The sequence below is a fragment of the Nanorana parkeri genome, unplaced genomic scaffold (genome assembly GCF_000935625.1).
Source record: "Nanorana parkeri isolate BGI_ZX_2015 unplaced genomic scaffold, ASM93562v1 scaffold39, whole genome shotgun sequence".
Lineage (NCBI taxonomy): Eukaryota > Metazoa > Chordata > Amphibia > Anura > Dicroglossidae > Nanorana > Nanorana parkeri.
The window spans coordinates 1,683,071-1,710,309 of record NW_017306307.1 but is presented as its reverse complement, the minus strand read 5'-3'; the positions used below and the strand labels follow the sequence as shown (position 1 = coordinate 1,710,309).

General features: G+C 41.8%; 1 protein-coding gene across 3 annotated transcripts in view; it reads left to right on the top strand.

Moving 5' to 3' along the window:
- RSPO2 (R-spondin 2) overlaps positions 1 to 22,101 on the top strand; it is a 90,932-nt gene extending 68,831 nt beyond the window's left edge. For 2 of the 3 annotated variants that reach the window (XM_018570805.1, XM_018570797.1), the window contains one exon: positions 21,662 to 22,101. In XM_018570805.1, the coding sequence (XP_018426307.1) occupies positions 21,662 to 21,774 (113 nt within the window). In that variant the 3' untranslated portion in view covers positions 21,775 to 22,101. The remainder of the gene's footprint in view (positions 1 to 21,661) is intronic. The other variant, XM_018570789.1, reaches the window with a different exon arrangement.
- The last annotated feature ends 5,138 nt before the right edge of the window (positions 22,102 to 27,239 follow it).

The following is a 27,239-nucleotide window of genomic DNA, read 5'->3' as shown; positions in this document are numbered from 1 at the left end:
TTTACTTTTTGTGATGTTTAAATATTACTTTTGAAATAAATTAAAAACAACATTTTTAATTCACCTTGATGCCATGCATTGTGCTGCATACAAAAAATGTCTCAGTGCAATGTTATTGTGTGAACACTAGGCTTTGTTATGTTATGTTTCTTTTATGAGCAGAGCATTGATTATTTGGCTTTACTTTGATAAGTGTGATATAAGAGTTATAAGAGATATGAGGGTTGAATAACAAAAGGCTGCAGTCCTACTCAGTAACACTGAGAAAAGCATTTGCTGCAAGGGGTATATGAACCAATACATTCACTGATTTTAACTCCGTTGCTCTTTAGCAGTGAGAGTATTGATTTGCCAGTCTGGCAAATCAATGAACAAAAAGCACTGACTTGCTTGACCATATTCATGCAGTTGTGACTCGCTGCTAAATTGGATCATTCTCCATGAAAATGAGAAATTACACAAACGCTTAGGTGAATAAAAATCTGCAATAAGCCCATTCTCCAGATTTGATTAACCCTTCAGTCTTAGTACAAGCTGATCACATTCCAATATTTAATGTAATGTGGAAATGTTTGAACATTAAAAAAAAGTGTTGGAGCGCTGACAAAAATATATTTATATTAAGAAAAAAGTTCTATGATTTCCTTCTTTTGTGATATAATGCTGATCATCTTCATATAAAATGTGCAGAAAGATAAGAAAAAAATGATTACAGGTGAAGAGATTACATATATATACTTCGGTGTGCGTGTGTGATCTCTCAAGGGCCGGTGTAGAGAATACTCCACCATTGTTGAAACAGTCTTATTTGAAGAATTTGGCAAAGGTCCATGGACCTGCAGGGGGCCTACACTTTTATATTGGGTATAAAATATCGTGTTACAGCGGTAAAGAAGAACAGATGTGCTATTCTTAGAAATATCTATAGAAAAACTTAAGGTCACTGCTAGGTTAGAAAAAGAGAAAATGATCCTTGAAAAGTACCGCACAATAGAGATGTTAGTCCTTGTCTAGTTTTATGATGACACAGTTCTTTTTTTTTTTTTGTTCTGATACTTTTGAGAACTTTTCTCTAAACAAAAACTTTTCTATAGTTTCCAGTGGCTGAGTTGTGTAAATGTCTGTCTTTTTTTCCCAAAATGATTATTCAATAGGTAATATCCTAATTTTACTAATCAAGAAAAACACGGTAAACTCCATTCTGTACAGTTCCCTATTGAATATTAAGATATGCTCTGTATTCCATGTATAGTCCCCTTCTGAATATTTAAATATAACCTGAATTTCAGGTATCTACCGTTCTTTCAGCGCAATAAGCAAAGTTTGAATATTTGCCATGGTGTCTAATAAGGACAAGAGCAAGTTCTAAGAATAAATGATAAAACAAAAAATGTAACCTAATATCTAATATGCAGGTAAAACAGTCAGATAACTTTGCAATCGATAAAGCATCATTTTTACTTTCCTGTAAGACGTTATTATAGGCAACTGATCAGTTACAAAGAAGGAAATCCTGTGGGGAGAGGAGAATATAGGGTCTGTTCTATGAAGGGCATCCCCAGCATCTTTCTAGATGTTTACTCTTTGCTCATGCCTGCAGGAGACTAGGAGCTGTAAGCATTAACATTTAGAGGGTTACCAGTGATGCTTTCTTTGTTATAAAATATAAGAGCTTTCAACTGAAGGACAAATAGAAAAGTCTATAAGATTGCATTTGCAAGTTTTCTTGACTTGCCTGTATAGAATAAAAGTAGTGTTAAAGTCCAATTATTTTCTTTAAGGAACAAAATAAAGCCCAACATCCGTATTAAAAAATAACTATAACCTATTTATTTCCCTGCATGAGTGGTGCAAAGTACTACTCACCCTTTACCTGCTCCAGCACTGCCCTCCATGTTTCTAGGGTCTAAGGAAGGAAGGTGGGGTTGAAAATTATTGTTTTGGGTCAGTTGTATTTTTTTTTTTTTTTAAGTTTATACATGTTTAAACTATTCTTTAATATTTTCTTTTAATATTTATAAAAAAATCTTTGTTTTACAAATAAGCATTGAATAAAGGGTTCACCCATGACACTTCAAAGAAGGAGCTGCTTACTTTCAGATTTTGTCTAATTAAAACTAATTAACAAGCAGTGAAGAGGTGGAGTCACTATCTAGACTCTTACATTCACCACTGTGTGCAAATTGGAGCTTGAGCTCTAAAAAAAGGCAGAAAACATGTGTAAGGAGTCAAGCGTTGTACCTGCTGGCTGAAAATGAAAATAAACAATATTAATATGCAGTATTTTGTATTTGCCTAATAAAAGAAAAAATAAATAAAGAAAACAATAATTTTAAGCTATACAAAACCACTATACATTCCTTTTTGCTAGATTTGCAGTTTGTGGCAATAAAAACTGACACTCTGGTTCTTGGGTATTTGGTTTGATATAAATATATATAGATCTAATTGTTTTTTTATTCTTTTGTAAATATTTGCCTATATACTTATTTATTCATGGACTTCTTACTATGAGGAATTATACCTTACGTTAGGGAAATTTGTTTGAATTCTTAAGACTCTTTTCCCAGAGACCTAGCTATATGAATTAACAAACTACTTTTTTTTTTTCTTAAACAATTGAAAGTTGGATAAATGACCCCATTGTTAATGTAGCAGTTTGTTGTTGCTAACTTGCTCTGACTGGCCGGTTCAAAAAGGTTAATTTGTCAACATTATGTTCCTTCAGTGTAGCATTGCAGATGTTTTCTCTTACATGATCCTTTGACAGGCTTCTCGGCTGGTATGAAATACAAGACTGGTAGTTTTCCAGACTCCCATGAACCTGGTCTCTGTTGGATGTCATCTAGACAGGAACATATCCTGTAGCAAGTCTGCTGAGGTTGAAATGTGATGTGACCAATGGTTGATTCTGTGTCAACGAAATTGAGGGCTTGGCTAGAGAAGTTCAAGAAAAGGTTGTGACCTTGTGGGACCTTTTTTATGCTTCGAGAGCCTAGACATGTGGCAAAATGATCTTGCTCTTTAGTGTCATAACATTTTGTCTGTGCTAAATGGAAACTGATAACATTTTAGAGGTTTGACCTTCCGAGCTCCTAAGCAGTAAACTTTGGCTCTAGTTCACAGTGTCACATTTCGCAGACAAACACGGAGGTTCAAATTTACTAACGTGTTTTGGTGGTCATAAAATTATTTGTTGGCTGGAAGTTGAGGTTCAGTCAACCCAGATGTGTTTTTCTGGCAATTTTCTGTGTTCTTTTGGAGGCAGACTGACTACATAGTACCTTCCTGATTAATTTTAAAATGTATTTATCCCCCAACTCAAGGACTGTGTTTTGGGCATATGCTGCAGTTTTGAATGCTTTGACCTGTAGTTTCGTATTCATGTAATTTGACGGTGGCTGTGGCAGCACAATAATATAATTAAATCAGAACTGATGTATAACGCAAGCAAGAATACTTGCAAATCTGTGCAAGGTTTTGCTTTATCTGGATTCTATATTTTCCATATGCAATCTTGCAGAGTCTATTACATTTACTTCCTCTGCATTAGTGGGAGGTGATAAAGGAAATGCTGCCATCAGAGAGAAGTGATGTAATTATGCCCACACAAAGTTCTCTATAGGAACGACTTTTTTATTCTTTGCCAGGAACTGGGCATGTAACAAAGGCTGTTCTATCCCCAGCAAGCCCTCCCTCTCTCCTGCACTTTTATCAGCCACTTGTTTTACTGAGGGCAGCTGTCAATCAAAATAGAAGGAATAACCCAGGACAGGACTAGGAGGAGACTGACTGATAATTTACTAAGACTGGAGCAGATAAAAACAACCAATCGGCTTCTAACTTTCATTTTCAAAGCTTAACTGAACAAGCTGAAGATAGAAACTGATTGGGTTCTATGCTAGGCTGCTCTTGTTTTAGTAAATTCCCCCTTTACGTGCTGTGCTGTGATGTTATCTACACCTAATGCAAAATGTAGGAAAAAAAATTATATACTTTTAGGGAGGTGTGGAAAGTCTATGACCTCTGACCTGCCCATCCTGCGGAGATCAAACCAAGAGGTCATAGCGAATCCTGGGTCCTGCTGATATGCCTGAACAGCTGAGAAACCTGCTGAGAAAGCCACAAGACACATAGCATAAGCATTCATGCACTTTTTTTACCTTGCAATTTCAGAGTGTTTGCATTGAAAAAAAAAAATCATTGTTCAGCTGTTAATGCCAGACATCCAAATTGATGTTATGGTTATAGTTGGCGCAGGCAGGGCTGAGCCAGCCCCTGGCCCTACCCTATGTCTTGGAAATTACAAAAGCAAGCCCTCCCTTCCATAATTCCTAATGCCACCTAGGAGTTTTGGGGTGTTATTGCCCACCATTGTTTTTTTCCAATCCATCCTGCTGTATATTCCATAATATAAAATGAACTAGGCACGATTGTATTGACCACAGCAGGTGAGATGTAATACACTTTCAGGTAATTTAGCTCTGCAAGGTCTACCAAATACAGAAATTATTATTTTTGGGTGGACTTGCCTTTAAAAGTTGTGTGTTCATTTCCTTGATCACTTTCTGTTCATTGTTTGGACAATACAGAAGTTTAATGAACTGATTTAGGGCTTGGCTTAGTATCAAAGGCATCAGTTTATCAGGTCACAGAAAAGGAAACGTTTCAGGGGCAACTTAGGGTCCCTTCATCAGGCACAATTTGATGATATTGTGACTGGTGAAGGGACCCCAAGTGCCCCCAAAACATTGCATTTTCTGTGACCAGATATACATGCGTCAATAGAAGATATATATTATGGACAATTGACTCCGGTGTGCTAGAGACGCAGTACATTTTGACTTTAGCAGAGTCACCCACAGTCACTTCAGCACCCATATCATGGGATATATATTGGTAAGGAGTGCAGTGGAATCTCTTTTGGTAAAGGTCTAAAAAAAAACCTGAAGAACCAGCACACAATGCATCTGTACAGAAAAGCCCAGCTGACACATTTCTGCCTTACTCGGCCTTAGTCACAGCTATGACTAAGGGCACGTAAGGCAGAAACACGTTACCGGTTGTTATTTTGTACAGATGCCTGTGGAATAAAGTCGTTTTTTTGGAAGATCATTGTGTGCTGGTTCTACAGTTTTTGAGACCATCGCTCCAGAAGAGGGTCATCTGTGCATCGAATGTGAATTACAAGAATGTATGACTGGTGAGCTGTGCGCTGCGTGTTTCTAGTATTTTGGAAAAGGCTTCAGTTTGACATACAGTTAAATACTCTACTGAGATCATTTAGAATTTATTAGGGAGTGCATTTGACCTGCAGTTGTCCTCCTTCTGACCTGCTTTAAGCAACTTTTGTGATCCCATAGATGTGTATGGGAATGAAAAACACGTTTGAAGGGAATAAAAGCAAATGATTTCATTTTTGTTGTGTGGTTGCCATGTTCCATAGTTGAAGTATTTGTACATTCTCCCTTTTGGCCTTTGACTCTCCTGCATTATATTTGTTTCTTTTGGCCTGATACTTTGAGTGATAAATTGTCAAACTGATTGTAAGAGATGGAGAATCTCACCGAGTCTTGTTGGCATCTTACCTGATTTTTTGATGACCTGGCTGTTTGTAGCCTCACTCTGCAAATACTTCCTAAGCAGAGCACTTATGATTTGTTACCTGTCCAAAATGTGTCAGCAACCTTTTAAAATAAAACAGTTTACAAGGGTGGCTGATCTATGTGCTCCTGTAGACGCTTTTTGCGGGTAGTCTAATGGAAACTAGATTAGAAGGGCTGTTTTTTTAAAGAAAGTTGGAAAAAGGTGCTTTTGCCAAAATATAACTGCCTACGGTTTAATGAACATTTATGATGAAATCAAAACGTTCATTCTCATATTAGAATTTATTACGAGGGTACGTTTCTGTTGATTGCATTAAAACACATTTGGGGGCCAACTGAGCTTTCCGTTTAAAGCAGTTGTATGCATTTCGGGTGCATCAAGAGAAAAGATCTGCAAAATTTTACAGTCCATTTTCTTTGAAAAGCAGCCGTATATTGAGAAAAATCTGTCTCCTGCCAGCATTCGTCAGACAAAGGACCCATGCTATCTGCATGGAAACAGTGGTCTCTTTACACGCCCCCTACAGAGGTCTGACACGCCCCCTACTGAGTCAATCCTTGTGGCTCTGCAGGGAGCATGAGCTTTGCTTATTGCAGAGCTAGAAATCTGATTGATTAAGCAGAAGGCATGCAGACCTCTGCAGAGTGACAACTGCTTCTATGCAGAGAGCAAGGACACTACTTAACAGCATGCTGACAGGGGACAGGCTTTTGTACTCGGGCTGTGGCTGCTTTCTAAAAAAAAAAGAACTGTAAGCTTTACTGTTATTTTTTTGTGCTTTTTACGTACCTGTAATGTATTCAGCTGATTTAAAATATAATCTCAAAAGGGCTTTAAAGCTGGACATCAGAATATAACCTACACACTTTAATGCAGCTCTGCATTCCTTAATACATCATTTTAAATGTATTTAACTTTCAGATGAATCCTATTAAATTCTTCCAAGAATAAACATCATTAAAATGATAAAGGTGCATGCAACTTGATGAACCTGTGTCTTTATTCAGCCTCAAATACTATGTAACTATGTGTCTGTACAATGAACATTCAGCTATTGTATAACAAAGCTGTTTGGTACAAATACCTGTAAAAAAAATAAGTCAAGGCAACTGGACTTGCTGTATTTTTCTTGACGTTTCACTGGTCGTCGATGACCAGTGAAACGTCTTCAAGAAAAATACAGCAAGTCCAGTTGCATTGACTTATTATTTACAGGTATACCATGACCTGGATAAATGAGAACCTTCACAGACATGTTTGGTACAAAGTTGCATATTTCTCTGTATTGACAGGCACGTGGAGCCCACGGTCTTGTGGGGGAATTAAATGTATTTATTTTAAAGGCAAGCAAATACCTGAATTACTTTGTTTCAGCTTCTGTCAGGGGAGGAAGGGCTAGTATAGCTAGTATAGCTGGGAAGCAAGGGAGAGGTAGGAGATGCATGGGAGATGGTTCCATAGAAGCCTATAGGAAGCTACTGCCCAGGCATGGTCCGTGCACTGAAGATAAGCAGGGGAAGGGGTGTACAACACCAGAGGTCAGCTGGCAAAATTGGAAGGAGAGTATGCATCTGGGGAGGAAGAGTTTAGCACAGCGGGGAGGTTGAGGTGGGGGAAAGAAAAACTATAAGCGCACTTATCCTTCTAAGAAGAACTCCGGGAAAACTAAACACTTACCCTTGCAGTGGTGCTGCCTCTGCACTGCAAAGGTTAAGTTCACGTTTTGTCTAGTGGGATAAAAAAGCCGATTTACGCACCTGATCCTCAGTCTCTCGGGGCTGCTTGACCTGTCTCCACAGCCTCTGCTCCTCTGAGCTTCACGAGTCTTAGGTCCGCTAAAGTCATCACATCTTATGCAAGTCTATTGACCCACATTAGACATTAGGACGCCGAGGGATACTCCATAGCCAGAGCAGAGGGGAGGTGTTGACCACCACTGGATCAAGAATCTGGTGAGTATGTCTGCTTTGTTTGAGACCCCAAGACAAAATGAACACTTGACCCTTGTGGTGTGGGGGTAGTCCCACTGCAGGGGTAAGGGGTTCTTCTTTAAGGCTCTCTCCTGCTGACTCCGCCATGTGCAAGTGGTCAGAACACTATCCTCATGCATTGCTATGCTCTGGCAGGGGCATGCAGGAAATACCGGTGATGTGATCTGCAAGACCACCCAGCTCCCACACACAGCATTAGGTGACTGGTCCTCATAACGGCATGCATGTATCGTGTGAAGTAACGGCTCTAATGTAACCAACTGCTATTACATTCTTTTCTGTGCAAGAACATTGTTTTTGGAAGCGGACATAATTATATAAGGCACCAAGTATCTATGATTTAAACTCTTGGCTAACATAACAAAAGTAAAAACCATTACGTACTGGAAAAAGGTGGAATTCCGCTGAAATGATAAAATGCCTAATAATGGACGGATTTCAAACCTCACTAGAGATTCCTTTCATACTTGCTGGGGTCAGACTTCTTTCTTGCTCTGGCAGTGAGGCAAGTGTTTTCACAGGTGCTTGCCATCTGCAGCAGAGCATGCTGGGAGTTATAGTTCATTAGTAGGTGTAAAGTTCCAGACAGCTACAAAATGAGAAGCATCTAATGCAAGGGGTCTTCCTGATGCCAGCTGAAGACAGTTAGCGTCTCCTTCCCATTCTCCCAGTTTTCTCTAGAAATTTGAAGCTAAACTCCTCTAAATACAGATGAAAGGCATATATGGTAGATCTTTTACCTGCCAAAGTATTTGTATTTCTGTCCATCCAGTCCTGAGAATTGCACAGCACTGCCTGGCAGGGCAGGGGACTTAATGTTTCTCTAACTCTTTAGTAACTCCTACAGGTTTTTAAGGATGTATTAATTGATACCGAGCTTTATGCATTTGTGTGTTTTTATATCTGCCTGGAGTTCCAACTTTAAAGCGGAACTTCAACCTCCTATCCCTTACAGCCAAGGAAGGTGCCATTTTGGCCTCCATTTGCAGTTGCCATGGCGCTACCCATGTGATCAGCTATGACACCAGCCACGTGAGAGCTTTAACGATTGGTTAAGAGCTGAATAAGCACACTTGCAACCTCGATAGTTGGCATGCCTTGAAAGTGTCTCTGTTGGGAGACATTAAATTGGTGGGTAACGTTCCTCTTTAAAAACATTGATATCTTTTGCAATAAGCCATGTGATATATGAGGTCATGTGACCAAGCCCAGGAAACCCACGGGAAAGACTCCCTCCATTCAATATCAGCTTCTCTTCTTGACCTGCACCAACATATTACACCAGCTGGCACACCTGTTGGCACCATTATGAGAAGGTTTTACACGTCATGCTGAATTCATTTATTTTAAATGATGAGAATGCAACAGAAGATGTGGGAACATCCAAAAATCCCAAGTGGACAGGAACAACGTTGGGAATTAAAAAGGGCGATCTTGCTCCTGAAGTATACAACCAAAGACTTATAAGAAGCCCCAGGCCGATCCAGCTCACCAGGTTCTGTTTAGCACTAAAATTTCCTTTGTGTGGACAGGCCATTTAGTATAATTTTTTTATCAAAGGTTTGTCTCGGATGCTAAATACAGAAATGAAATGCATATAATGGATCTGTTTTAACTGTAAAGAATCCATTCGGTGCATTCAGTTAGGCTCCTTTCAAATGAGCTGATCAGGAAGGATCGTGTACAGATCCCCTCCTGATCAGAGCAGTATGGATTGGATGTCATCACTGTGGCATCCAGGTCCATCCAGTTTTTTTTGCTATCTTGCAATGGACAAAAGAACTAAAACGTATGGACTCTGTTTAGTCTATGGGGAGTTGGATGTAAATATACATGTGTCCATTTACATCAGATTACCCCAATCCGGCACAACCAGGTCTGACAAAACGGAACTGTGTTCCATTTGTTTTTCCGGACCTGGTTTGGAGTCGGGGGTAACCAGGTGTTATCGGACTCCCATCCTTTTACACCCAGCTCCCCATAGATCAACATTGGGCATCCTGAAAAACGGACAGGTAGACCCAATCGGACCACTCATATGAAAGGGGTCTTATACAGCCGTGCTCCATAGCACAGCTGGGTGGATGACACCTTTCCCTGTTAGGCCCAGTGCAGACCTGAGTGATCCCGGACGCACTTCTGGTCCTGCGCAGTTGCAGATCGCGTGGCAATCACAGAAAAAAAGGTACATGTACCTTTTTTTTTTTTGCGATACACTATGCACGACTGTTTAAGCCGCGATCATGTTTGGATGCACAAGCGGAATCGCGCTGGGAAACCGCAACATCCACCCGGAGTGACTGGGGTGCCTTTGGAAAATAATGGCAGCCACAGCGCGACCACCTGTGATGAGCGACTCTGTGACCACACGGCATCATGCAGATTGCCGCGCAGTCACAGATCGTCCAGTTGTGCACCTGCCCTTACAGGTACAGACCTGTACAAAGAATACAGTGATATTTTCTCTCTACCTCCTGCCTGTTGATTGGACAGTGATGGAGAAATGGGAAGCTGATGGTGCCATTTCTCTGCGCTCTCAAATATTTGCATGTAGCACACCAGATTGACCTCTCAGCCCTGCAACCATTAATGATGAAATGCCTAAAAAACTAATTACCACAAAACTCTGCGTTCTCCTCCTGTTAGCATGTTTCTTGTTGACGACCTGTGCTCATATAGCAGAGTCTGATTGGCTCCAAAGTACAGGGAATTGCAAGAGGCTGATGCCAAGTAAAATTAAAGTATGCTAGTTGCATAAAATACATTTAATGATTTATTAAAGAATGCAGAGCTGCAATAGTTCAGCTTTAATGGCTGTGTTTGCATTGGTGATTTTGTAAATGTGGTGGCTATACTATGGGGTAGACCAGGGGGTGCCCATTAGGTAGATCGCAAAGTGAACACTGGTAGATCGCGATCGGCTCACTGACCTGTGCCCTGTTCTACCCCGGTGCTCGTGCGGCTGAATGTGTCAGACGCCGCAGACAGGAAGGAGAGAGGAAAGGAGACTTGGGAAGCTGCTGCAGTGGAGGTAAGAAAAGACAGACAGGGGAGAGACAGCAGGGAAAGTGAGAAAAGAGACAGCAGAGAAACAGAAGAAAGGTGAGAGAGAGCAGAGAGAGAAGAGACAGCAGATAGAAACAGGGGAGAGAGAGGAGAGAGCCAGTTGACACCACAAAGTCTGCATTCCAGAGTGTTCGGCCTCTAGAATGCATTGGAGCACGAGTCGGCGGCTCCCTGTCGACGGCTCCATTAATGCCTGTGTTTTCCGGTCCAGCACGATCTGCAAAAATGCAGAATTTTTGCAGATCGCACTGGACCGGAACTCAGACACTAATGTGCCTGCATTCCTGGTGCTGCGATTGCACTGGGGGCGTGGCTGCGGTGCCATTGACTTCAATGCACTGCCATGCCCCCTCCCGCCCCTGAATGCAGGTGTTTTTTCGTTGGTAGATCTCATTGAGCTCGTCATTTGAAAAGTAGATCTCCAGACGAAAAATTATGGGCGTCCCTGGGGTAGACTGTAATTTCAGAAGGAAAATGAGTATTGTGGTAACCAAGAAGAACCCTTGATTTGTGTTTAAGCATCTCCACAATACATGAATAATGTATAGACGTTCTTGCTACTCTTGTACTAGTACTCATGTCTTATTCCAGTGTTTTAATGCCATAGATTTTATTTTGGATTGCTCCCCATTTTCCTGTGATTATTTTATTCCATGCTGAAGCCGCAGAGGTTATAAGTGCATTGTCTTTAGTCTCTGCAGCTCAAGACTGCAGGGTAGGTATCCCAGAGGGCTTATAATGGTGTTTTATTTTATAATGAAGAGCATAAATAAAATATGGCAGGCAGTGTAATTATGCACTTTTTCCCCAGTCATCTTCCAGGACAGCCATCGAGATATAGGCTCCGCCTACCTGCAACAGGAAACACACCAACCACATTAAATAAATAGACTCCTCCTTCCATCCCAAGTCAGTTTTTTTGTGTTTCCGCCGGCTACACGGGGACATCGTAATGTTTGTTGTTTTCAGGGCTCATGTTTGTTTGCCTTAGGGCTGAGCCTACCCTGCTATGCGTCGGGACCCACTCCAGGATTACCTGCTGCGGCGCATGCAGGGCTTCCCTATCGGACCCCCATCCTATTCTTGGCCAAGGTTCCCTTCCATCACTCAGGGAAGGCAACCATCCTCCTGCACGTGAGCTGGCGCCAGATGGTGGCCCCCCCTGGTGTATTCACTTCTGTGGTGGATGGAGTGTCGGAACCTCTCAGTCGGCAGGCTTTGGTCTCAGCCAACACCGCTGGTCGTCACGACAGATGCCAGTGCCTGGGGTTGGGGTGCTCACTGCCGGGACTACATTTGGCAGGCAGCCTGGGAGCAGGGGAGCCGCCTCAAGTCGTCAAACTGGAGAGAGCTAAAGGCGATAGAGCTAGCCCTCTGCCAGTTCCGGGCGGCGTTAGCCGGGCACTATGTAGCTGTGGCCTCGGACAACGCCGCGGCAGTGATACCTGATAACTCTGTTTCCAGGAATCTTCCAGGACAGCCAGTTCCCGCCCTTGGTGTGTATCCAGGTGGCATCCGAGGTTGGATGAAGGAGGGGATACTTTTGTGCATGGGGTAGCCTTCGGTCCTAGAGGTTACTGACTTGGGATGGAAGGAGGAGTCTATTTATTTAATGTGGTTGGTGTGTTTCCTGTTGCAGGTAGGCGGAGCCTATATCTCGATGGCTGTCCTGGAAGATTCCTGGAAACAGAGTTATCAGGTAATCAACTCAAGTTTTTTTCCAATTGGAATGCTTTTGATTTGGGTACTCCTGGAAACCTTTATAAGTCAATGAAAAAGCAGTTAACTGGTTGCTGCAGCTTAGGTCAACTGCTGGTCAGAAGGAGGTCAACTGCAGGACAAATGCACCGGTCAATGAACTGTGATTGATGTGAGAAGCATCTTAAACTGATGTCAAATGTAAGCTGAAAGCACGTTGCATTTGCCCGTTGCCACCAGCCCGAAACCTAACACCGGTGCATGATGCCCACAGCTTAGCAATTTTGTTACTTTATAAACATTGTAGGCCTGGTAAGGTTCACTTAAACAATGCAGAATTCAGCACAATGTGTTCCAGTAACACAAGGATTAAGAGTTAAAGCGTGTCTAAACCCCAAAACAAAAATGTAATATATTGAAGTTTAGCAATCCTTAAGAGAGCTATGGGGTAAGTGTTTTTCCTCATAGTTCTCTCATAGGTCACGAGAGGAAATATACTAACCTCCTCCCATGACCCAAAGCTCAGTATATAGCGTGATATTGCCCATGATATACTGAGAGCGCCACAGCCGGGATGGATCCTGACAATACTGTCTGGATCCACCTAGCTGCGTGAGTGACAGCTGAGTCTGCCTATCTAGAGGCGGAGCCAGCGGTCCCCGCCCCTTCCCCGTTCGTTCCTCCACTCAGCGCTGAAGGATTGGAGAGTGGGGAATCCCTGTGGGGAGTGGTGACTGATAGTCACCGCTCTCTGCAGGGAGATGATTGGAAAGTGAGCGAGCGACGCTATGTGTTCACTCACTTCACGATCAATAGAGCCGACATGCGACAGCTTCTTTGTCACAGGTCGGCTCTAACTATGAGGATGAGTGAAAATCACTCAACTCATAGATCTCCTTTAAATGTGGTGGCTGTGTTAGTTTTCTTTAGGCTTTTTTTTCCCATATAACCTAGTGATGCAGTTGGTAACGTACTTCCTGTCTTAGGGTGGCACCACTATATGGAGGAGCAACGGAGCCACCCTTGGACAGCAGCATTGTCCCCCAAGGAGTGGGTTGTGTTAGATCAGTGGTAGCCAAACTGCAGCCCTCCAGCTGTGATGAAACTACAAGTCCCATTAGGCATTGCCAGTCTGACAGCCACAGGCATGGCCTACTGAGGCAGATGCATGATAGTATTTGTAGTTTCCCCACAGCTGGAGGGCCGCAATTTTGCTACCAGTGTGTACAGATTTAGATGGACTTGACTAACAAATTAAATCCAAACTCAGGCTAACACTTTTTAAGCAGTTGCAGCAACCATTTGTTTTTTGCTGTTTTGGGATAAAGGTATTACATACAGTATATGAATAAAAGCTGACCATTGTAAACACCCCTGTATAAATGGTTTGTCTGAACACGCTATCTGCTACCTTTCTTGGACAGCTTGGTTTTTGTTAAAGGAAGTTGGAAAAATAATAGACTTACTGGCCAGAGCCAACAGTGAAAGAAAATTTAAAAAGTCCTAAAAAATGAAAACTAATGCAGCCACCAATCTAAGGATTGGTAAGCTGCAAAATATTACATCTTTGCTTTTGGGTTTAGATACGCTTTAACCTAGCAACATGGTAGATATACCCAAATAAAATCATACAACACCAGAAAATCGGTGGAGAAAATAAAAAGAAGGTACTCCACTGGTGACGCTGCAACAATACCGGAGAGTGTCCATATACCATGATGGGAAATGGTCAATAACCTAAACACATAAGCAACCATTAAATAAACAAAGCTTCTCTGCAACTAAATACACGCATATGACTAATTTAGAAAACCTGGAGCCGTGTCTGTTGTCTTCACGTCAGTTGGTTAATTGATGTAATTACCAACCAATTGTTTAATGGCTACATTTTCTAACCTGCTCTAGAAAATCAAACCTGTCCTGTGGTTGGTCAATATGAATAATAGTCCCACGTCTCTTTACCCCCTATTTCCTCCCTTGGCCCCACTCAAGCTACAACCTCCATAATTCCTCGGCTATGTAAACAATCCTTGTTGAGTGGAAGGCAAAGTACCTTTTATCGGTGAAACCACTTTAGGCGTATGCCGAATACAAGGGAATTTCCATGTATTCACTTGAAGGAATTGCAGAGTAGAAAATCACAAATAAGCTTAGCTACAACCTCTTAAATGCACGCACGGTCCTAATGGAAGATAATCTAATTTCTTACACTGAAATCAAATCTGCTTGGCGCCAGAATCTGTGTGTACACTCTATTTTTCTGTTGGGTCAAGAAAGAAATCTTTTCTTTTTTTTCTTTTTTTTTTTCTCTCTGGTTGTTTGAAAAGACCACAGAAGTGGAGTGGGAGATTTCTACATGCTCTTGGATATGTTTCAATGTTAAATGGGATATCTAATGCTAGGTACTAGGCCGTGCATAAAAGCATTTATAAGAAGCAGGGGGGGGAACTGCAATGCAAATGATATTGTGATAATGTTTTCACATAAATGTAGAGATTTTGACTTCAGGGCATTTTATTTATTTAGTCTAAATACGCTGGTGTTTCTTTTCAGACTGTCTCTCTCTCTCTCTCTCTCTCACGTCGTCTCTATTTCAAATAAACTTCATTGGCAGAGCCAAAATGTTCCTTAGAATGTAGAGTTTCCCTCTAGCTTTATAAAAGCGAATCCTGAATGTGGACAGTGGGCCTCTACAAGTGAGTGTCCCTCCCCGTGGAAGCTTTAGAACATCACAATAGGATGAAGACCTTAATACCACATGGTCACATAGTTTGCTCTGCAAGATCTGATGGTCTATATTTGCCGCCCCATTTCTATGTCCCGGATTCTCTGACGTTTTGTAAGATTATTTTATTTAGATGTGAGGCCAGTTTATAGTCTCTACATTTGTGTATTAATTCTTATGGATCCATTTAAAGGATAAGTTCACCTTTTGCAAAAATTAAAGAAATGCATAATTAATAATATATAAAAAATATGCATTTCTTTTATATTTGTATTCAAGCCTGGAAAGCATTGCAATTGTGATCACTCGATCACAGCTGCAAAGCTCAGACTTCAGCACATTCTCTCCCAGGCAGAGCTCGTACGCAGGTACAGAGTTTCAGTTAGGACAGATGGGGAAGCATGGCTGGACTTCAAACTGCATTGAATCACCTCGTACATCCTCATAGATCCTCGCCTGGCCGGGCCCCCCTGTGCACGTGCCCCATATCGGCCGCCTGGGTCGCTATGGCGATTGTTACCCCTCTGGTGACAGCCAGCACCCGAGATGCGATAGCGACCCAGACGGCCCACACGGCATCAGAGGGATGCCTGGCCGGGCCCCCCTGTGCACGGGCCCCATAGCGGCCGCCTGGGTCGCTATGGCGATTGTTACGCCACTGTGTACCACATACATTATTTTAAAGTAAAAATGTGTTTCGGTTTAACGTGTCCTCGTCTGAACTACTGTTCTCTTTACTGCATTGGTTTTGCATTGCATAAGGAGAATCTGTAATTCTCACCTAACAGCAGGAGTATATGGCACTGTGGACCTGGGCAATGTACCACTGTTGATCATTTGTGTTTGTACAAGCTCATTTTATCTATCGTGCCCAATGAGAAATATTAAAATTGTTTATTGCCGTCGGAGAACTTAAAACATGGCCCGCTTTGTGACACAGACCTAGCATTTCATTAGTATAGTTTCAACCATGGCAAGAAGAAGTGTGTGTTCTGTTCTGGATAAATAACTGCATATTAACAGGTAAAAAAGGTAAATCCTATTTACAAAGCTGGCAAATTTATGGACCTGTACATTTTTTTTTCAGCGAGGTGGAGCTGGAATTAATCCCATTAATCCCAATGGTGCCTTACAGGCATCAACAATATGGGCACAGTACTTAACAGTGGTTGGATTGTTAATGGTGTAACAAGCAATGGATATGCCTGATTGTTCGCATTGGGTAAATATACATTCCAATAGACAAAGCATGGGAAGTGCTTTGTTGATTACACTGGTCTACTGTAGGGAAGGACAACAGTAATAATCAGCTGGGTAAAACCCATCCTGGCCAATCGCATCTCTGCAATGAAATGGCTCGGCCAGGGGTTGTTGAGGAAGGCATGTGAATTTATCCCAATCTGACTATTCACTAATGGCTGGAGGTAGCCTAAGAACAAGCTGGATACTAGTATAAAGGCCAACACCTCATCTGTCAGGGTGTCCATAGATATCTGATGTTTGGTGGACATGCATGAATTACTCCTTTTTGGTGCGTGCCGTAACAGAGATGTTTGCATCTTCCCTCGAAATTAAAAACCTGTGGACTGACACAAGCACAATTTTAAGGAAATCATCACTAAGGAATATATGGAACCTGCCATCGCTGTCTTTCCATTCCGAAAATTCTAGCCTGGCTGTCATGCTGACCCTCTAGCTTCAATATTTTAAATCACTGGCCCAGGATACATATATAATTAAGGACATTCCTGATCTACTAACCTGTTTCGGGTCAGTCACTCAAAACATAATTAAATCAAAGGGGGTATAACAGCCAGGCAGCTATTGTAGTATTTAGATAAAGTCCAGAATATATATATTTTTTTTTTTAACTGTGGGGAAAGTAGATATTCCAGTTTTTGTTCTTTAAAACCATAGGACATCTCCCCTGTCACCTCAGCCAAAATGTCTTGGACAGGGGTTTTAGATCCTATGATTTATTTGATTTGATAAAAAATTAAAAAAAAATGAATGGAAGAAATACATTGTGTATTTTTAGCATGCTGGTTATACTGTCCTATAGCACTCTAAAGGAATTTTAAATTAATATAACCAAACAATAGTTCTTTCCTGCTCTACACCCTTTCTTCCTGTTTCAGATGGAAAGAACTGGTAGTTTTTACAAATTAAAAATCCAAATAAATCAAACTGTGATAACGCTGATATTTTATGGAGCGGAAAGAACAATTTAATATCAGTTGTTAGCCCAATGGAGCAGATTTGTCTACATGGCTTTGAATTATTAGAGGCAAAACCACAGAAATGTAGTACACATAGATGTTGATCTGTAAAAACTGTAGAAAAAAATTAGCCCAAACTGCAAATCACAACTAACCTCCATAAACATTTCATCATAGACAAAATAAGGCGCCAGTTTGCCCCAAAATAATGTTTTAATTATACTTGGAACCTAGTGGGCTGAGTTAGGCATTTCTTTTTATGTCTTATAAACTCCAAAAGCAAGATCTTCCAGCCATAATTCCTGACTCTGTTCTTGCCTGCTTGGGAGTTTGGGTGCTTCTGTCATCCTTTTCACCTTCTACCACATGCAATATGTAATAAATAAAACATTTGGGAACAACTCCTATTAGCCACAGCAGGCATGCAGTTTTAGGAATTCAAGTGCAGAGATGTCATAAATGGAGTCCCTGGATAGATGCACTATATGGCTAACAGTGGCTTAGTGGTTAGCACTTCTGCCTTGCAGGTCCCCGGTTTGAATCCTGGCCAGGACACTATCTGCAAGCAGTTTGCCTGTTTTCCCCAAGTACTCCGGTTTCCTCCCACACTCCAAAGGCATGCTGGAAGGTTAATTGGCTCCTGTCTAAACTGGCCCTTTATGCGTGCACAATAGGGACCTTAGAATGTAAGCTGACTGCGGCCTGAGGGCAGGGACTGATGTGAATGTGCACTATGTAAAGCACTGCGTAGATTGTCGGCACTGTATAAATAACTGTAATTAATAAAATAAAATAAATATTGAGTTTAGGTGCTTCCATTGAATTGTACTGTTATGCTGCAGCATACAGTACAGATATATTTTAGAACATTGTACACTTGCCAACAGTTTGGGGAAGGCCCTACTATTTTCCAGCATGACTGTGCCCCTTTGCACAAAGCCAGGTTCATAAAGGCATGATTTGATGAGTTTGGTATGGAGGAACTGCCTTTAGAGAGCCCTCACCTTAACCCTACTGAACTCCTTTGGGATAAACTGGAGGGGCAGGTCTTCTCCTACAACATCAATACATGAACTTTACAAAGGTTCATTTGGCTAAATGGGAACTAATTCCCACCAACACCCTACAAACTCTTGTGAAAAACCATCCGGAAAGGGTGGAGGTTGTTAAAGCCGCAGGAAGGAAGGACAACTCCATATTAATCTTCATGGTTTGAGAATGGGATGTCAACGAAGCTTGTACGCAGTAGGTGTGTTCGTCAATGGTCTGCAAACTTTTGGCTGCATGGTGTATAAGAAACTGTCAAGTGGTTTCATTCTCCAACATCTTTTAAAAACTAAATATCTTTGTTGGTTGACCATTTTAGCAACAATCCTGATTGGTTAGGCAACAACTTCAATGTTTTTCAGTTGTCATGAATCCGCACCTTAGTTCTCCTGGGAGCCCTTGAGCCAAATACCCCAGATATCATCCTGCCCACCAGGGGCGTAACTAGAAATCACAGGGCCCCATAGCAAAATTTTGTATGGGGCCCCGCGATTGCTAGTCATGCCACTTGCAGAGCCCCAGCGGAGAGTGACCCTGCAGAGCCCACCATAGACTCTCTATATTGGGCTCTGCAGGGTCTGAGATCTCTTACCTGTCAGCGCCTCTGTGGTCCCGGGGCCCCGACTCCTGTTCCTAGCCCCGCCTCATCTGCTATCGACGGGCCCCGCCTTCTCTTACATCACTGGCCCCACCTGCTCTTAGGTCGCTGGCCAGTGATGTAAGAGGAGGGGGGCCCCGCTTCCTCCATTCCGAACACCGCTAGAGCTGCAGCTAACGATTATTTTCAAAATCGATTAGTTAGCCGATTATTGAGTTTGATTAATCGGTTAATCGGATAAAAAATAAAAAACATTTTAAAAAATGGCTCCAGTGATGAGCTACTAGTTTGTATTGAGATTGTAGTCCATCACGGGCGCAAACTTGGAGCGGTGATAGTAAATAAGAAAAAAAAAAAAGTGTGGTGTGCAATATAGTGAAATGAAAAGTGTAAAACTATATAGCAATGAATGCAGAATGGCAATGGCTATAGAGGACTACAAATCCCAGCAATAGTACATTATAGAGGCATACAACAAATGCCAGCAATACATTATAGCTGGCGGTATTCTGCATTGCGCTGTATAATGTACTATTGCTGGGTTTTGTAGTCCTCTATAGCTGGCGGTATTCGCCATTGCACCACTGTATAATGTATTATTGCTGGGTTTTGTAGTCCTCTATAGCTGGTGGAATTCCTCATTGCGCTGTATGATGTATTATTTCTGGGATTTGTAGTCCTCTATACAGCGCAATGCAGAATACCACCAACTATAGAGGGATACAACAAATCTTACCCTCCATCCTGCTCCCGTCCTCGCCGGAGCACTCACTCCCCCTGCGGATATAGGATGAGTCGTGCTCCAGCAGTGTCCCCCCTGAACTGATGTCCCATGATAGAAACTTCATACATGCACAGTTTTGTGACCCCGCTTCAGCAACATAGTTAAAATTACTGCCAGTTAAGTGGCTGCACTAACGATCGTTGAATTGACCTCCTTTTTTAGCAATGGCAATTGAGTGCTGGCAACCATCAACAAATGAGCATTTTAATTTTGATCCTTTAGCTTTTGATAAGAGTAGACTATCAGTCTAAAGCTGACTGACAACAAATCGCTTTCATGTGTTTCTGATTGGGGCTGCAGTCTATTGTTTGTGTTTTAGCAGATTATGTAATAAAACATGGCTTCATTAAGATATTAAGTGCATCCAGATTTTTGGCCGGCACTACAAACCACTGGGGATCACAAGAGTAGCATGTTCAAGTTAAAGCCATGATTAGTACTTGTGTTTCATGACTGCAATCAGAATATTAAGAGATTTGAGTGTAGTAAACTACTGTTCTGCAGCAGGATAATTATATACAAAGTCACTACAAATAAGCTGCAGTCTCTGAGATTTTCTTAAGCAGTAAGATCTAGTTTCAGAAATACATCTCTTCTATATAGTAGAACTGTAGCGAAAATTGATCCTGTTCTTTGTGCTTGGAGCGTAGCGCCAACCATACAGTTCATATCAAACAGTTTTATTTACCAAAGGATTTGTAGTTTGGTATGGCTACTTTTGTTGTTGGCACATTTGCTGATTCCCTTCTCACCTGCCTGCTTGTTAGTGGGTCAGCTTCGAGCCCACTGAGTAGCAGGTGACACAGGAAGCTACAAAGCTGAGACAGGAAAAAGCAGTGTCACCTGCCTAGCTGTGCATTGTGTTAGAGCAGCATTTCTCAACCTGATTTTACACTTAAAAAAGATGCGAAATCTTGAGGCACCCCAGTCTAAATTTAAAAAACGGAAATGTAACATTTCTTTTTAAAGTGTGGCCCCTCCAGAATGTATACCAACCTGGAGAACCCCATGCAAAAACACAATGTAGAGTTCCTCCTTTATATCAGAGTCCCACCTTTACATTAGCAGCCCCTGTCACATCAGAATCCCCCCTCTTACATCAGAATCCCCTCTTTATATAAGTTCCACATGTACATTAGGAACCCCTCCTTTTGCAATAGGTGCCACCGCTTTACATTAGGGGCCCCCTCCTTTCACATCAGTTACCTCCTCTCACACTTGGCGTTTCTGCTACACATCAGAAACGCCTCTTTCACATGATGATCCCCCCTCAGTCCAGATTTAGGGATGTTCAAGTTAAAAGGTTATTAAGCTCTTTCAAATGCTGATCAAATAATTTACAATGGATTGGACTCCATGTTTAAATGATGTTTAATCAGCTGGTCCCCTGAGCACTGATCTTGACATCTTGTTTTAGGGTGGCTCCTTTCCCTTGCAGGGTCCTATGGAGCCTCCATTGTCTGTGCTAGTAAGCTGTGTGTGTCTCCACAAACACACAGGCAGGGCAAGGCAAGTCATTCCCCTGCTACCCTTTCCTACTTCCTCCATCATCTTTTCTCCTCCCTTCTCCAAGCTTGTAAATGTATGCCTGTTGGAGACTGCTCTATCTATTGTCATCTTGTACTGGACTGGAAGTTCAGGGAAGCAGAGCTGAGAAAGTTGGAGCTGTTCTGAAACATGATCTTAATGGCTTGGGCAAAAATGTAAAATAAATATTTTGCTGGACAATATATATATTTTTTATTTTTATCTGGATTCATTATTGAAAAAAGCTTGAAAGTTTAATACTACTCTAATACTTTTCTTGTTATATATTTGTATTGATCGACTTGACATATTTATTTTAGGCATTTTCTATGATCCAAAGCAAATCGCAATATAATGTAAACCTTTTTTACATCTCTGCTGTTTCTTCTTTTTTTTTAGGCAAGAGAACAATGAAAAAGAAGGAAAAAAAGAACAAAAAGAAAAAGAAGTTACTTGAAAGGGCCCAGGAACAACACATCGTTTTTCTCTCCACGGACCGGACCAGCCAATAAAAAGACAATTCATCACCCCGCCCCCTTTTTTTATTTTTATTTGCTAAGTGCACAAAGGCTGCTACATGCTCTTGCACACAAATGGACTGCAGAATGGCTGCTTTAACAGTATTGGTTACAAATATCTTGTGAAAGTATCACAAACCTATTTGTGTTATTTATACTTAAATTTTGTTTATTTTTTTTGTCCTCTGATTTTGGAATCCCGAAGGGTTGAAAATACTGAGTTGAATCAGTGACATACTGTAGATGTGTCAAAGACTATTTTTTTTTAATTATCTTTTGTATTTGTATTTGTATTTTTTTTTTATTCAGTGCCTATAATGTAAACTGCCACTGTGTAGAAATAGGACTTTTGTCTGAACCCTTTGGCAGAGAGAGAGAGAAAAAAAGGACTTGTGTATATCTGTGTAAAAGAAACGAAACAAAAACATTTGAAAGTAGAATTTTTGTTTTTATTATACATCTCTTTTTTTTGTTTATGGTTTCCATACTGTACATTTAAACAATGGTAATTGAAATGTTTGTTTTAGCTGATATTTGTTCTCAGAGTGCCTATTATAATGAAAAACAAACAAACAGTTGTGTAAGAAAACTGTTGATGCTAATAACACAGTAACATGGCAGAAACTGCTTATTGAAACAGCAGCAGTTCTACGTTGTACATAGGCTGAGATGCTACATGTAATAAACTTATTTACTGTGTATATAGTACCAAATTATGCCGGTAAGTTATTTGTTCAGTCTGTGAAGGTTCTCGGTTATCCAGGTCATGGGGTACCTGGAAGTAGATGCATTCAACTAGACTTGTCATTTATCCACCTCGATACCAGGATGTTCCTTTCCAGGCTGTTCTTCAGTTTTCAGCGCTGTGAAAGTTTGACTGACAATTACGCCATCATGAAAAGCTATGTAACCAAATTAATTTTATACATTTTTTTGAAGACAGAGCTTTCTTTTGATACATTTAATAATAAAAATGTTTATATATGTGCGCCGATTATCAGAAATTTGGGCTGCGGATCATGACCCATCACCCGGCTTCCTGATTGCCTGTGAAGCCAGTGTTCCAGCGAAAGAACACTGACATCACTTGCCAGGTTGCCTAGGAACAAGTGAAGCCGGCTTTCTAGCCAATCAGGAAGCCGGTTGGCACGTCATAACCCCTGCTTCTTGATTGGCTAGGTAGCCGGCTGCACTTGTTGCTAGGCAGCCTGGCCTCTGGGAGGTGGGTCATTATATGCCGCTTCGCTTCCTGATTGATTAGGAAGCCAGGCTGCCTAGCAACAAGTGAAGCCTGTTTCCTAGCCAATCAGGGAGGCGGGTCATAACCCACCTTCCATGCTCCCTCGGCACTGCTGGTCAGAGGGAGATCTCCCTCTGATCGGAAGTTCCAGTATCTGTGGCAAGTATCGGAGCATTTGGGGAGTACGAGTACTCGCCCAAATACTCGGTATTGGCACCGATACCAATACTAGTATCGGTGCATCCCTAATAAGTATATTAAAGGAGTTATAAAGTCCCAGGATATACTATCTTATTATAACATCAGCATTTGTAATAGGAATACATAATAGAGTTGTTTTTACTTAAAAAAATCCCTTTTAATGTAGTGAGTGCCGCCTTCCATCTTCCTATCAATTTCACCAACTTCGTGGATTCCCAGTGTGCTTTGTATCTCTTTCCCTGCTGCTTGATGTGATGCGATCTCAAATTCTTGGACTACATATCCCATATAAGAAATAAAAGTGTTAATTGTTTATTTGTATCCAATAACAAAATGGAAAGTAAATGAACAGAAGAGAAATCCTAATCCAATCAATATGTATTTGTTGTGACCACCCTTTGCCTTCAACACAGCATCAATTCTTCTTGGTACACTGGCACACAGGTTTTGAAGGAACTCTGCAGGTAGGTTGTTCCAAACATCTTGGAGAACTAAGCATAGATCTTCTGTGGATGTCGGCTGTGTCAATTAAAGTTACAGAAATCTAAGGTAAAATTGTCATTGTGCTGACAACCTTAATTATAGTCTTGCCTCCACGTTCCTGTTCCAGCAGTTGTGCAGTATGTTTATATACTGCCTGGCCAAAAAAAGTCACACACTCTAATATTTCATTGGGCTGCCTTTAGCCAAGATCTTGTAGTGATGATGGGAGAATCAGACCACTGAGTCAAGTCTTCTCTAGCACATCCCAAAAATTCTCAATGGGGTTAAGGTCTGGACTCTGTGGTGGCCGATCCATGTGTGAAAATTATGTCTAATGCTCCCTCAACCACTCTTAACAATTTGAGTCCGATGAATCCTGGCATTGTCATCTTGGAATATACCCAATGTGCCATCAGGGAAGAAAAAATCAATTGATGGAAAAACCTGGTCATTCAGTATATTCAGGTAGACAGCTGACCTCACTTTTTTGGGAGCATTGCTTAATCTAAACCAGACCAACCGAAGCATCCTCAGATCATAACACTGCCCAAAATCCAGGTGGTCACAATTTTTTTGGCCAGGCAGCGTACTGTTTATTACTGCTCAGTCCAATAGGCACCAGAGTTTGACCCATACTGCTCAGTGCACTCGGTAATCTAACAGATTTGGTAAGACAGACCCCTTCCATTCCACTACAAATCTGTGTGAGAATGCCTATTGGTTTTATAAGCCAGCATTCTCCGCTCCACCCACCCTCATGTGATTGACATGTCAGAGGTGGTGCTTTTACACTATAGCATAGAGCTCACTGAGGGTGTGCTGGACGCACTTCACCTGCTGATACAGTGGAGTGATCTGGAGTATATAGCAGGCCTATGATTGCTGCTGATCACTGCCATACAGCAATTCTCACATAAATGAGCAAAGCACGAATTCTGGCTAGAGCAAATCCGGGCACGATTCTGGCTAGAACGCACTGCATCGCATTGTGGCCAGCTCACTATGTTTTGGGGCAGGAGGGGGCGTGTCGGTCCATTGAAGTTAATGGCACTGTAGCCATGCCCTCCGGCCACAATGCGATTGGCCACACGGGATCGCAAGGCACATTATGCCTGCGGTCTGGTCCGATCAAAATAGTGCTCGCAACATTTTTTTCAGACCGACTGGACGGTACCATTCACTTCAATGGACTGCCACGCCCCCTCCTGCCCCACAACGTAGTGAGCCGGCCGCAATGCGATGCAGTGCATTCTGGCCAGAATCGGGCCGGAACGCACTGCATCAGGTGTGAACGAGCCCTGAATGCTGTAGTTCACCATCACTAGTGTATTATGATGAACAGATTCTTCACTGGTGAGGAAAGGGTTTCTGGGGTGGGAGGTCAGAAAATATTAAAAATATTTTTAAGTCATCCACTCAAGAATCATAACTTACGGTGATCCAAAACTATAAGGAGAATAAAATGCGTGAAGCATCAACTGGACTTTAAAGTGGACCTTTCAGCTCAAATGGCACTTTGACTTATTTACTTCTGACCCTTACAAAAGCAAATACCCCTCAAAACTTTTGTTTTGTACCTCCCTCACAGCCTATAAATTCCAGTCTGTTTTCCTAAGTACTCGTGACTTCAGTAAAGCCCACCTGCACCCTCCTGGCAGATCATCCTCACAACTCCCAGGGGCCCCGATTCGAAAATCATCGCAAGATCCGAAAAAAAACCTGAAAGAGATTGCCTGCTGACAATTAAAATAAACATGGCGACGCAGAAAAGGAGGTTTACCTGGAGTGCAAGTGGTGCTCAGGACACAAAGGGTGGGTTAAAGTTCCTCATAAGTTATTTATTTTTAATGTTAAAAAAGGAAACATTGCAAAGCACTCTCTTTAAAGAGACTTTAAAAAAACTCCAGGCTGTAGAAAAATTAGCCCACGCAGTGGGGCTACACCCACGCTACAAGGGTTAAGTGATCTTTTTTCTCTAGAGACTCAAGGAAGAAATACTCACCCGATCCTCAGTCCTGCCTGACTGCCAGACCGGTCTCTGCAGGCTCTCTTTCTCTGGGCTCCCGTTGTCTAAGCCCCGTTGACGTCATTACATCTAACCCAGTCCATTCACCTATATCAGACATGAGGATGCCAAGGGACATATCACAGCCAAAGAGGTGGGGGAGAAAGGTGAGCAGTGACTGCTGCAGGACCAATGCACCACGCCCCTATAACAACTATTGTATCTATTCTTAGAGGAAAAACAAGGAAGATTCGGGACCTTTCAGGTGCTAAGTTTATGGATTTATACTTTTTTTAACTTAAAAACATGCAAAAACAGGTCAATAATATGCCAAAAATATCTTGAATGCATTTACAATCTTGTAGCGCACCCCCGAAAGGGGCCGCAGAAAATAATACCCATCCATCATCGCCATGTCTAGGGGTATCCAGATTCACATTACCCTTTAGCACTTACCACCCTCTATGGTGATTGATAAAAGTGAGATTCAGACTGTAGATATGATGCGGAGGAACTTTATTGTTGAACTTCAGGGAGAGAGTTTGAGGATCAGGCTGATGTATACTCCTTTAAGTGGCAGGATAGAGTAACTGCAGCCCTCAGGAAAACTGCCACATGACATTATTAATGAATACAAAGCCTGCCGTGATTGGCTCAGCGCGGTATACTGTATGTAGCCGAAGCTACATACAGTATACCGAAGTATACCCGGTTTATAAGACGACCCCCGATTTTCGGCCAGTGTTTTTGGGTCTCAAAACCCGTCTTATACGCCGGCATATACGGTATATGCTTTTTAAAAAAGACAGCTACCTCCTAACTTTTGAGTTTTTCTCTAGTCTAGTCCTGGAGCTGGAAAAGTATCTGTACTTGTACTTTAATTAAGTACGATACTTGGTATATGAACATCCCTACCACTCAGCACAGTACTGTCACACAGAAGATCATGGCCAGCACTGCAGTAGCTCCGGCTACTAAAGTGCTTTACGGGATCCCCAGTGGCCAAACAAGTATGGTATATGCATACTTACATGGGGCCAATCTTTAAATGCTTATCTGGCGACCGGGTGGCAGGATTGGACCACTTCCATGCCCCAGCTACTTTCTGCTTCCTCAACTCTTCTGGGCATTCTGGGCTAGGAGCATAGTCAGTAGACATGTGCGATTCGGTTTGTTCCGAAATTCGTTCCGGACGAATTTTCGGAGATTCGGATGCATCCGAATTCCGAATTATAGCTAAGACGAATGCAAACGAATCCGAATTCCCGATTTCCCGAAATTTGTTAGCGGTAGTCCGGCCGAAATTCTTTTATGGACGAAATTCGTTGCAGCAAAATGACATTTAAAAAAATTTCATATTTTTTTTCCTACAGTCTGCAGAAGATGAAAAAAAAAAAAGCGTAGTCAAAAATTGACTGTTTTTTTTTTCAATTAAATGATTTTGTCAAAAGTCTGGACTTTTTACTAACTACTTGATTTAACCCTTTAGTGAATACCCCTTACTCATTCACATGGGGGGGCGGCATCTGG